The sequence below is a fragment of the Delphinapterus leucas genome, chromosome 10, assembly GCF_059928025.1.
Source record: "Delphinapterus leucas isolate spDelLeu-1000000601 "Yukka" chromosome 10, BTC_Dleu_Yukka2, whole genome shotgun sequence".
NCBI classification, from domain to species: Eukaryota; Metazoa; Chordata; class Mammalia; order Artiodactyla; family Monodontidae; genus Delphinapterus; species Delphinapterus leucas.
This window is the reverse complement of record NC_143138.1, coordinates 39,756,081-39,769,479: the sequence shown is the minus strand read 5'-3', so window position 1 is coordinate 39,769,479 and position 13,399 is coordinate 39,756,081. Positions and strand designations below refer to the sequence as shown.

The following is a 13,399-nucleotide window of genomic DNA, read 5'->3' as shown; positions in this document are numbered from 1 at the left end:
TTAAAATTACTTGAAATCATTCTTCTTATGGTTGGATACCAATTTGACATACAGAGGCATTCATTTGTTTCATTTTTTTTTTTAAGACAGTATAAGAGCAGTTTTAGGTTTAAACAGTACTATTAACAGCAAGGTACAGAGGTTTCCCATATAGCCCCTGCTCTCACACATGCATAGCCTCCCTCATTATTGACATCCCCCACTGGAGTGGTATATTTGTTACAATAGATAAACCTACATTGACACATCAGAATCACACAAAGTCCATAGTTTACATTAAGGTTCACTCTTGGTGGTACATTCTACAGGTTTGGACAAATATATAATGACATATATTCACCATTATAGATTCATACAGTGTATTTTCATTGCCCTAAAAATCCTCTGTGCTCCACCTAGTCATCCCTCTCCCTGCCCCAACCCCTGGCAACCACTGGTCCTTTCACTGTCTCCATAGTTTTTCCTTTTCCAGGATGATTCCTTCTTTTTAGATTGCCTTCTTTCACTTAGTAATATGCATTTAAGTTTCCTCCGTGTCTTTTTAGGACTCTATATCTCATTTCTTTTTAGTGCTGAATAATATTTCATTGTCTGTATATACCACAGTTTATTTATCCATTCACCTATTAGGGCATCTTGGTTGCTTCCAAATTTTGACAATTATGAATAAAGCTGCTATAAATGTCCATGTGCAGGTTTTCCCATGGACATTAAGTTTTCAACTCCTTTGAGTAAATACAAAGGAGCATGATTGCTGGATCTGTGGTGAGAGTATGTTCAGTTTTGGAAGAAACCACCAAACTGTCTTCCAAAGTGGCTGTACCATTTTGCATTCCTACCAGCAGTGAATGAGAGTTCCTGCTGCTCCATGTCCTTGTCAGCATTTGGTGTTGTCAGTGATCTGCATTTTGACCATTCTGATAGGTGCCTAGTGGAATCTCATTGTTGTTCTAATTTGCATTTCCCTGATGACATATGATGTAGAGCTTATAAGACACATGCTTATTTGCTATCTGTATATCATTTTTTGTAAGGTATCTATGAAGGTCTTTGGCCCATTTTTTAATTGGGTTGTTTGTTTTATTGTTGAGTTTTAAGAGTTCTTTGTATATTTTGGGTAACAGTCTTTTATCAGATGTGTCTTTTTCAGATATATTCTCCCAGTCTGTGGACGGTCTTCTCATTCTCTTGACCTTGTCTTTCACAGAGCAGATTTTTAACTTTAATGAAGTCCAGCTTATCCATAATTTCTTTCATAAATAACGCCTTTGGTGTTGTATCTAAAATGTAATCGCTATACCCAGGGTTATCTAGGTTTATTCGTATGTTATTTTCTAGGAGTTTTATATCAGTTTGTTTTAAATTTTTAAATTCTTTTTATTTTTTAACCTATGTAAAATTACATAGTTCCAAAGTTAAAACTATAACACAAGGCATGTTATATGTATGTATGTTTGTATTGTCCCCACTCTGTTTCTTACACAAAATGTAACATACCATAAACACTTTCCACATTGTTTTTTTCTTTTAAAAGTATATCCTGGAGAGCACTTCATAGAAGTATGTAGAGAGATATTTCTTATTCCTTTTTGCACCTGCAAAATACTCAGTATATTTTATAGAGGCGTCATTGTTCATATAGCCAGTTCTTTGTTGATAGACATTTGAATTATTTCTAGGGTTTTTGCTGTTACAAGTAGTGCAGTAATAAATGACCTTGTTCGTAAGTTACTTAGTATTTTTCCAGCATATTTTTAAAAACAGCTTTATTGAGGTATAATTCACATACTACAGAATTCATCCATTTAAAGTACACAATTCAGTAGTTTTTAGTGTATACACCATGTTGTGCAACCATCATCACAATCAATTTTAGAACATTTTTATCACCCCAAAAGAAACTCTATACCTATTAGCAGTCACTCTTCATTCTCCCCTGCCTTAGCCTTAGGCAACCATAAATCTGCTTTCTGTATCTATTCTGATCATTTCATATAAATGGAATCATATATTATGTGGTCTTTTGTGATTGGTGTCTTGCACTTAGCACTTAGCATAGCGTTTTCAAGGTTCAGCTATGTTGTAGCATGTATCAGTACTTTATTCCTTTTATGGCTGAAAAATATTCTATTGTGTGGATATGCCACATTTTATTTATCCATTCATCAGTTGATGGACATTTGGTTTGTTTCCACTTTTTTTGCTAGCATATTTTGGGATAGATTCCTGGAAGTGGGGCTGCTGGGTCAAATAGCAAATGCATGTATAATTTTGATAGATGTTGCTAAATTACCCTCCGTAAGGATTTTGTAATTTCGTGTTACCACCAGCAATGTTGTAAGAGTTCTTGTTTTCCAAGAGCCTTGCCAATAGACAATATTTTCAAACTTTAGGCTTCTTATTTTTTTAATTTTTGGCTTTGTTGGGTCTTCATTGCTGCGCGCGGGCTTTCTCTAGTTGCGAGTGGGGGCTGCTCTTCTTTGTGGTGCACGGGCTTCTCATTGCGGTGGCTTCTCTTGTTGCAGAGCATGGGATTTAGGCGCGCGGGCTTCAGTAGTTGTGGCTTGTGGGTTTTAGAGTGCAGGCTCGGTAGCTGTGGCGCACGGTCTTAGTTGCTCTGTGGCATGTGGGATCTTCCCAGACCATGGCTCGAACCCATGTCCCCTGCATTGGCAGGTGGATACTTAACCACTGCACCACCAGGGAATTCCAAACTTTAGGATTTTTGTCTAAAGATAACACATGGTATTTCTGTGTAGTTTTTTGGTAAGTTATATTGGAGTACACAAATAAGTGTATAGATTAATGATTCTTTACAAGAAGAAACAGACCACTTCCAGAAACCCAGAAGCCTCCTGCACCCTTCCTAGTCATACAAACCCTCAAGGATAACTTTATCCTGATTTTTAACACCACACGTTAGTTTTCCCTATTTTTAAAGTTATATAACTGTAATCACAAATTATGTCATCATTTGTGTCTACATACTTTAGCTCAACATGATGTTTGTGAAAGTCATCCATGTGGTTACATGTAGTTATCATTCATTCATCCTCATTACTGTATGTTATTCCATTATATGCCACAATTATTCATTCTGTTGTAGATGGACATTTGATTTGTTTGCAGTTTCTGGCTATTAAGCATACTGATGCTACATCAAACTGTTCTCTATCATGACTGTGGTGGTTGATACATGACTCTATGCATTTGTCGAAACCCTGGACGTGTACACCACAAAGAATGATCTTTTCTATACGTAAATTAAAAATATGTAAGAAAAAAGAATAGTGATGCTGTGAACGTTCTTATACATACCTCTTGGTGAACATATGTACACATTTCTGATTTGTATATATCTAGCAGTAGAGTTGCAGGATCATAGGCTGTGCATATTTTCTGCTTTAGTTCATACTGCTGGACAGTTTTCCAAAGTGCTTGTACCACTTTTCCCCCTGGCAGTGTTGCTAGCACTTAGTATTGTCTCTCTTTCTCTTTTAGCCATCTAATACGTGTGTAGTTGTATCACATTATGATTTTAGTTTGCATTTTTTTTGAGGATTTGTTTATTAGAATTTAAAATATCCTCTTTCACAAAGCATTGATGTATTCTGCCCATTTATCTTTTTTTTTTTTTTTTTTTTTTTGTGGTACGCGGGCCTCTCACCGTTGTGGCCTCTCCCGTTGCGGAGCACAGGCTCCGGACGTGCAGGCTCAGCGGCCATGGCTCATGGGCTTAGCCGCTCCGTGGCATGTGGGATCTTCCCGGACCGGGGCACGAACCCGTGTCCCCTGCATTGGCAGGCGGACTCTCAACCACTGCGCCACCAGGGAAGCCCCCATTTATCTTTTGGGTTATTTTGGGGGTTATTTGTCTTTTTCTTATTAATTTGTAGAAGTTCTTTATACTGGAAACAAGTCCTTGGTTATATACATGTATTACAAATATCTTCTCCTACTATGTGGGTTCCCTATTACTGCTAATGTTACTTTTTTGTTGACCAGAAATGATTAATTTAATACAGTCCTTATAACTATTTTTCCCTTTATGGTTAGCACTTTTTTTTCCCCTACTACATTGTCACTTTTGTCATAAATCAAGTGACTCTCAGTGTAGTTTTTATTTATGAGTGAGGTTGAACATCATTTTATGTTTAATATCTGTTTGCATTTATTTTTCTGTGAACTGTCCCTACTTTGTTCCGTTTTTATTGGGCTCTTGGTCTTTTTCTTCTGAGTTTTTTGAAACTCTTTATACATTAGAGATATTAGCCCTTTGTGATATAAATTGCAAAGTTTTTTTTTTCCAGTTTGTAATTCCCAGACTTTTTTATCTCTTGTAATGAGAACTGTTTCACCTACATGTTAAGAATGTCTGTGTTTTCCACGTCCTGAAGGACTTTAAGGATGGCCTTTGTTCCTCTCCCTGCTGTTTCTGCCTCTCACTATAAAGCACAGCTATGCTCTTTGGGATAGATTTGACAGGGCAGAGGTGGGACTGTTCTTGACTAGATTTCACAGTATTAGACCTCATGCTAACCTGGCTGTACTTCTTTCCTCTTTTCACTACTTTTGCAGAGTATGTTCTGTCTTTGAAGATATTATAGAAACCTAGTGTTTCCTTTCTGTTGTTATAGCTCTCCTCAGACAATATTCAATATTTATTCAGGTAGTTTGTGGACTGTGAAAATATTTTTTTCAATTTATTCTTTCTAACCAGAGATTGTTTCCAGGTCAACTCTTTCTTTTATTCCATTGTTTAAAAAAAATCTCATCAGAAAGAGTACTACATGGTCATAAAAATTTTTAGAAATGTAAAAAATATAAAGCAGTAATGGGAGGAGAAAATTTTTTTAAAGTCATCCACAGTTCGGGCTTCCCTGGTGGCGCAGTGGTTGAGAGTCTGCCTGCTGATGCAGGGTCCACGGGTTCGTGCCCTGGTCCGGGAAGATTCCACATGCCATGGAGCGGCTGGGCCCGTGAGCCATGGCCGCTGAGCCTGCGCGTCTGGAGCCTGTGCTCCACAACGGGAGAGGTCACAACAGTGAGAGGCCCGTGTACTGCAAAAAAAAAAAAAAAAAAAAAAAAAGTCATCCACAGTTCTAGCATCCAAAGACAGGCGTTGTTAAGAGTCTTGTCTTATGTCTTCCAGTATAAACAGTATGCCTACAAATTCCCTGGCGGCCCAGTGGTTAGGACTCGGCGCTTTCATTGCCAGGGCCCGGGTTCAGTCCCTGATCGGGGAAGTAGAATCCTGCAAGCTGCACGGCATGGCCAAAAAAATAGAGTATGTGTCAAATCTCATATGATCCTGAATGTTGGTCTGCCTCGTTTGTTGTAGTGAGTATGGCTTTGCCGAGAAAGTGGTGGAGGGGATGTTCATCGTCGTCAATTCCATCACCATCAAGATTCACTCCAAGGCCTTCCACGCTTCTTTTGAATTGTGGCAGCTCCAGGGCTATAGTGTGAACCCCAACTGGCAGCAGAGTGACCTCCGCCTCACCCGTATCACTGACCCCCGCCGAGGAGAGGTGACAGCCCTGGCATTCTGAGAAGGGAGAATGGGGGGTTCAAAATAGGACTCATTCTTAAAGGATGTTATTCCTGCTTTGGGGATTTCCTCAAAGTCTCCCCCATTCTTGGGAACCCAAGAATCCCTTCTGTCCCGTGTTACTGTTACATCGTGTCCTCAATTATGGATCTCTGATCCACTGCCTTCTGTGGGTAGGATCCCAGCTGAGAATGGTGGGGGTCTCTGCCTTGCCAGTCTTTTCCCCTTGGACTTCCTGCCTCTTGATTAATTTCATCCACAGAATTAAGGGATTTTACTTTCTTTCCTCCTAGGTTTTAACATTTAAGGAAATAACTTGGCAAACACTTCGAATTGAGGCAGATGCTACAGACAATGGTGATCAGGACCCAGTCACCACTCCACTGAGGCTTATTACCAACCAAGGCAGGATACAAATAGCCCTCAAGAGAAGAGTGAGTGTGTTCTCTGTCCTCATGAAAACTTCCATCTTTTATTCTCCCAGATAGCATGGGAGATGGCGTTTCCTCCTCTTTGAGTGTTGCCCGCCCCTGGAATGACATTTGAAAGGGGAGGACCTGCAATTCAGTGTTGCACTGTATCTGCTAATGAGGAAACATTTCTACCTCCCTGTCATTTTAATTTTGAAAACCACGATTTTTACCTGTATATAGGGACACAGAGGCAGTTGATCATTGCTGCTTCTTGTTAATCACAGAAAACTTTAGTAGTTTTGTAAGAAATTGACTCTCCACAGTGCTTGATACTTTCGTGTATTGGGGATTGAAAAGCCATCTCTGCAATTGGTTGGGCAGTGGTCACTTTGAGTAGTTGGGATGGTACCAGATGTTGAACCCTGTGTTCTATGTGACCCCTTCAGACCAAAGATTGCAATGTGATAGCCTCCAAGCTGATGTTCCTGTTGGATGACCTGCTCTGGGTGCTAACTGACTCACAACTCAAGGCTATGATGAAATATGCAGAATCACTGAGTGAGGCCATGGAGAAGTCAGCCCAGCAGAGAAAGAGCCTGGCCCCTGAACCTGTACAGGTTAGAGGTGAAACAGAGACCCTTGGTGGCAGTGGGGAGATGGTAGGCCGGACCTAATTCACACCTCCACCGTATGTGGAGCCTAGACTTTATTAGGCTTATTTGGGGGAATTTGTCATTCACTTCTGTAGGTACATAGGCTTTGCCTGTGCCTCTGATTTATTCAGTTATTCTGTTCTTTGGGTGCCTCTAGTGTGTTAGGTATACAGTGTTAGCCACTGGAAAGCCTCTTGTTCCTGTCCTTGGAACCCTTGCTATCTTAAAATATGGACTATAAACAAGTTATTACAATATGATGTGATAAGTGCTGTAATAGAGGTAAACACTGTGCCATGAGAGCACAAAGAAAAGGGATCCAACTACCTGGGCTGAAAGAGAGCATTTAGGGAAGACTTCCTGGAGGAGGTGTTTTAGCATCAGTCAGCTAAGTTCTAGGGGGGTGGGAGCTTAGAAGGCAATTCAAATCTCAGAACAGGACTCTGACAGTTACTAGATTAATTATAATTTGGCTTCTTGGAGTTTGGGTTATTTAAGTGGGATAGACCTACATGAGATACCAGGCGAATAGTTATGAGAAGGAAGGGACACCTTGTCAAATTGTGGTTTTCTTCAGGCTGAACTAAAGCTTAAAGAAAGCCAGCAAGGAGGCTGTCTGGGTCTGGCTTCTTGTTTCTCTCTGTCACATGTAGATCACCCCACCTGCTCCCAGTGCCCAGCAGTCCTGGGCCCAGGCGTTCGGTGGCAGCCAGGGCAGCAGCAACAGCAGCAGCAGCCGCCTCAGCCAGTACTTTGAGAAATTTGATGTGAAAGAGTCCTCCTACCATCTGCTCATCTCCCGCCTGGACCTGCACATTTGTGATGATAGCCAGTCCCGAGAGCCAGGTACCCCGTGAGGCCTAAGCCTGTGCAGGGTAGTCCATCACCGCCTGGAGCTCTGGGCAAAGCTTGGGGATGGAAGGCTGTTTTCAAGACTCTGTGGGGTATTTGTCTGGCTCCCCTTAATCACAGGCCTTCCTCAGGCCTCTGTGCTCCTGTGGCAGCTCTCTGTCAGCAAGTGCTCTTCAGCTTTTAGGATGCAGCAGAACTACCTGTGAGACAGTAAGACACAGGAGCTGGGCCTCTTCCCAGCCCCCACTAAATTGGAATCTTCAGGGGTAGAGCCCAAGCAGTGTATACTTTTTTTTCCCTCCCCAGAGTCTTTTGGGCAATGCTAACCACCGGTATAAGCTTTCAGGAAAGTAAATTCAACTATAGGAAACCTCAGAATTTTCAGATCTTTGAGTCAATTTAAATAGTTATTATGTATAAATGTGTTCTTCCCAAGCAGAGGGGTTATGGTGTGTTCTTGTCATGCTTTTTCATTCATTAGAGCAATTTTTTTTTTTTTTTAACATGGTGTTCCCTAAATCACATATTAATTTAAACTGCATCAATAGAAGTGTGGGTTCCAGAACTCTGGAAATTCTTCTCTGGCACCTTTGTAGACCCCATTTGGAACTCTAAGCCTTGTTTTTGATGCTGTCCTTGAGGACATTAACAAAGAGAAAGCATCCCAGGAAGGGTGTGCAGATTGTTTAATGCTATGGAAACCATAGCATAGCAGGAAAGAGTTGAAAGACACAGGGATATTTCATATGAAAAAGGGTAGACACAGGATATAGGAGAGCCATCTTTAAATAAGGAGAGGGCGTTAATGCAGAGTGGAGTGGTCGTTAGGAAAGTCAAGCCCAGAGCCCTTCAGACATTGCTTTTATTTTGTGGTGCTCTAAGCAGAGCATAAACAAATAGCACCTGCTTTTTTGGCAGACATCTCTGCCCATTTGAGACTCACTAGAGCAACTGGTATTAAGTACACATACACATTTATTCAGAATGAAAAAATAATTGACTCATTTCTTTCCTTCATGAGCCTTAGGGAAATCACTTCACCTCTCTGAGTTTCTTCATTTGTGAACTTAAGTTAAATCATATCTTACTCATTTACCTCATAGGTTGTTATCAGGCTCAAATGACATAATATACTGAATTTGGAGGACATTAGTCATAGGCCAGTATTCGGTATTATTATTTCTCTGCTGCCAGTTCCTTCAATACTCTTTGTTCCCCCTCTACACCCCTCTGCCACCAGCTCTTGTTTTTAGATATCGTCCTATGGAAGCTTGTGTTCTTGCTGCCTTTTCCTCTCTGGAGGTTACGTTTGCTTCTTAATGAGACCTAGATTCATTTTCTTTGGGGAAACCTACTACCTTTTCTTTCTGGGACACCAAGCACCAATGCCTCTCTTGCTTTGCTATACCTTGGTCTTGAAGTGACTTCAGCCCCTCTCCACTCCCAATATGAAAGAGCTGAAAGGAGCAGTGACAGTGTAAAGATTGCTTTTGCCACCACAGGAAATAAATTGCTCACTGGTTTGTTAGCCACTAGTTCTGGAAGTTCTTTGCTAAAACAATTATTGTTTTGTTTGGTTGTTTCTTCCAAGTGTTACTATAAAGACCTTGCAGTTTTGTTTTGTTTTTAAAAATATTTATTTATTTATTTGGTTGCACTGGGTCTCAGTTGCGGCATGCAGGATCTTCGTTGTGGCGTGCGGGATCTTTTTCAGTTGCAGCATGCAAACTCTTAGTTGTGGCATGCATGTGGGATCTAGTTCCCTGACCAGGGAATGAACCCGGGCCCCCTGCATTGGGAGCGGGGAGTCTTAACCACTGCGCCACCAGAGAAGTCCCTGTTTTGTTTTGTTTTTAATCCTTTCAGAAATCTTTATTAAAAATACATTATTGAGGGCTTCCCTGGTGGCGCAGTGGTTGAGAGTCCGCCTGCCGATGCAGGGGACACGGGTTCGTGCCCCGGTCCGGGAAGATCCTACATGCCGCAGAGCGGCTGGGCCCGTGAGCCATGGCCGCTGAGCCTGTGTGTCCGGAGCCCGTACTCTGCGATGGGAGAGGCCACAACAGTGAGACACCCGCGTACCGCAAAAAAACCCCAAAAAACAAACAAACAAATAAAAATACATTATTGAGAGTTTCGTCCTTTTGCTTGATAAGGGCGTATAGCACTGTCCTCTTCATCTAACAGGGTCCTGCAATCAGAGGTGAATGACTAGCCTTCCCTGAAGCCCCCATGTATTTATTAAGCTAAGTGAATCTACTTGGTGGATTTTAGGGAAGTTTTGGATGAGATATTTTTATTTTATTTTATTTTATTTTAAAATAAATTTATTTATTTATTTATTTATTTATGGCTGTGTTGGGTCTTCGTTTCTGTGCGCAGGCTTTCCCTAGTTGCGGCGAGCGGGGGCTACTCTTCATCACGGTGCGCGGGCTGCTCATTGTCGTGGCTTCTCTTGTTGTGGAGCACAGGCTCTAGACACGCAGGCTCAGTAGTTGTGGCTCACGGGCTTAGTTGCTCCGCGACATGTGGGATCTTCCCAGACCAGGGCTCAAAACCCGTGTCCCCTGCATTGGCAGGCAGATTCTTAACCACTGCGCCACCAGGGAAGCCCTGGAGAAGATATTTTTAGATAGAGGGATAAATCCCAGCCAACCATACCCAGGTGTGGCAGATGACTCTGTGAAGGGGCAAGGAACACAAAGAGTTCTTGTGACTTTGATTCTTCTCCTTGGATTTGGGAAGAAAGGGGAAGGGAGAACTAGGTATTATGGAAAGGGTGCTGAGATTCTCTGGAGTTGTCCTGTCCAATGTGGCAGCCACTAGCCACATATGACTGTTGGGCACTTGAAATATTGGCTGATCCAAATTGAGATGGGGTGCAAGTGTAACATACACCTGGGATTTCGAAGATACAGTACAAAAAACGAGTGTAGAATACCTTAATAATTATTTTCATATTGATTACATATTGAAATGATAATATTTGGAGTATATTGGTTTAAATAATGAGTAATATTAAAATTAAATTCACTTTTTTAAAAAAACTTTTTTAATGTAGCTACTAGAAAATTTTAAATTACTTATGTGGCTTATGTTACATTTCTATTGGATAGCATTGCTCTAGAACTCTTTGTCCAAATGGTAGCCAGTAGCCACATGTGACTATTTAAATTAAAATCAAAATTAAATAAAATTAAAAATCCAGTTCCTCATTTATACCAACAACATTTCAAGTACTCGTTATAATCTATGGACCACAGAAGATGTCCATCATCACAGAAAGTTCTTTTGGATAATGCTGCTCTAGGGACTCCTTGAAGGCTACATCTGTCTGCTTTTTCATTAAGGGACACTATAGCCTTGGTATTGGAGGTGAAGTTATTGGAAACTTGGTGGGTAACTGGGGATGGCTTGGCTTGCAGTGGGGCAGCACTGTCTCTTAAAATCAAACTGGAGCAGCTCACCCTTCAGGCTTCTGGGAGGAGGAGGGTGGTTGATGGGGAAAAGAGGGTCATCTGCCTCTTTTTAGTTATCTCTCTCAGGATAAGGGCTGTGAGCCAAAGCTTTCTTCATCTCTCTTCAGGCTAGGCTATCCTTTCCCACCATCTCACTGGAGAATTTTAATCATTTATGTACACTATTTACCATTTATGTGTCATATATGATTATGTGTTTATAATTAAATATGTTGATAATGGGTAATTATATTTGATTTCTATTCTAAACCTTATTTTAATATGTTCAGTCATGTAGTTTATTGTTCTTTTAGTTCCAAATAAATCCAATAGAGGGAGCATGGCTGTGAAACCCTCTCCCTCCAGTAGCCTAGGTCATGCATGTTCAACTGGGATGATATCTCCCCACAGCAGGTAAAAATCCACTCTTTTATTTTAAACAGATACATATTTATTGAGATATCATTCATATACCGTACAATTTACCCATTTAGAATATACAACTCAGTGTTTTTTTGGTTTTTTTTTTGCGGTACGCGGGCCTCTCACTGCTGTGGCCTCTCCCGTTGCGGAGCACAGGCTCCGGACGCACAGGCTCAGCGACCATGGCTCACGGGCCCAGCCGCTCCGCGGCATGTGGGATCCTCCCGGACTGGGGCACAAACCTGTGTCCCCTGCATCGGCAGGCGGACTCTCAACCACTGCGCCACCAGGGAAGCCCCTACAACTCAGTGTTTTAAAGTATAGTCATAGGGTTATGTGATCATTACTACAATCTAATTTTAGAACTTTTTGTCATCCGTAAAAGAAACTCTGTACCCATTAGATGACAGTCCCCATTTTGCAGCTCTAAGCAACCACTGATCTTTCTGTCTTGACGTTTGCCTATTCTGGACGTTGAAAATTGGTTCTTTGGTGAGGGGTGGGGGTGAAAAAGAAATCTTAGATATAACAGTGCTTAACCTTATTGACAGAATTTTATTTCTTAGTATTTAATTTCTCTTATTGAGTTTTCTTGGGTATCATATGAGCAACACTGATGTTGAGTTCATGGAAGATCAGGGCTATAAACTATGGCAAACAGATGGCTGTGATTAGAGGACTTTATCTGTTGCTTGATCTCAAAGTCAGATGGTGAGAGGTGGCCTGTACATAGCTAGCAGCTGTCATTGGCTGCCTCATCAGTGTTGTTTATATTTAATCCTTAGTACTTTTGTGATTTGAACTTTGAGAATTAAATAAAAATAGTTTATATTTTATTATTTAGTTCTACAAATTGTTCAACAAATCAATAATTTAATGTTGAAAAGGAAAAATATTGACACTATCTGAATATCTAGCACCTAGTTAAGCTAAAGTTATTTTCTCATGTTAAGCAAAAGTTAAAAGCTAACAAAATAATAATTTTAAGAAATTAATTTAAAAACTTTATTTTATTCAAAAATAAGTTTGAATAATTAAAATTTGATTATGTCACTATTATGTATTTATATAAATTACTAAATTACATATGTGATTCTATACATTATAATTTATATAAGAAATAAATTACGTTAAAAGTTACTCAGCAGGGCTTCCTTGGTGGTGCAGTGGTCAAGAATCTGCCTGCCAATGCAGGGGACATGGGTTCAAGTCCTGGTCCAGGAAGATCCCCCATGCTGCGGAGCAACTAAACCCGTGCTCCACAACTACTGAGCCTGCGCTCTAGAGCCTGTGAGCCACAACTACTGAAGCCCGCGTGCCAGAACTACTGAAGCTCATTCGCCTAGAGCCTGTGCTCTGCACCAAGAGAAGCCACCGCAATAAGAAGCCCACACACCACATTGAAGAGTAGCCCCCACTCGCCGCAATTAAAGAAAGCCTGCGCACAGCAACAAAGACCCAATGCAGCCAAAAATAAATAAATAAATAGGGCTTCCCTGGTGGCGCAGGGATTGAGAGTCCGCCTGCCGATGCAGGGGACACGGATTCGTGCCCCGGTCCAGGAAGATCCCACATACTTGCGTACCGCAAAAAAAAAAAAAAAAAAAAAAAAAAAAAAATAAATAAATAAATAATATATATATAAAAGTTACTCAGCAGATATAGTTATAAACTTAAGTTAAATATTAATAGCTTTAAAATTTTAAATTTAACTTTTCACACTTTATTTTTTAACCTTTTAAAAAAATTTTTTGGCTGCTTTGGGTCTTCGTTGCTATGTGGTGGTCTTTCTCTAGCTGCAGCAAGTGGGGGGCTACTCTTCATTGCGGTGCTTGGGCTTCTCATTGCAGTGGCTTCTCTTGTTGTGGAGCATGGGCTTTAGGCGTGTGAGCTTCAGTAGTTGCAACACGCGGGCTCAGTAGTTGTGGCACATGGGCCCTAGAGTGCATGGGCTTCAGTAGTTGTGGCGCATGGGCTCAGTAGTTGTGACACCTGGGCTCTAGGGTATGCGGGCTTCAGTAGTTGTGGTGTGTGGGCTTTAGAGCGCAA

At 41.0% G+C, this 13,399-nt stretch overlaps 1 protein-coding gene across 5 annotated transcripts in view; it reads left to right on the top strand.

The window, feature by feature from the left end:
• The window catches only part of BLTP3A (bridge-like lipid transfer protein family member 3A), a 54,287-nt gene that overhangs the window by 20,595 nt on the left and 20,293 nt on the right, over positions 1 to 13,399 (top strand). For all 5 annotated transcript variants that reach the window (XM_022581662.3, XM_089917981.1, XM_089917982.1 and 2 more), the window contains 4 exons: positions 5,342 to 5,531; positions 5,845 to 5,985; positions 6,411 to 6,581; positions 7,271 to 7,463. In XM_022581662.3, the coding sequence (XP_022437370.2) occupies positions 5,342 to 5,531; positions 5,845 to 5,985; positions 6,411 to 6,581; positions 7,271 to 7,463 (695 nt within the window). The remainder of the gene's footprint in view (positions 1 to 5,341; positions 5,532 to 5,844; positions 5,986 to 6,410; positions 6,582 to 7,270; positions 7,464 to 13,399) is intronic.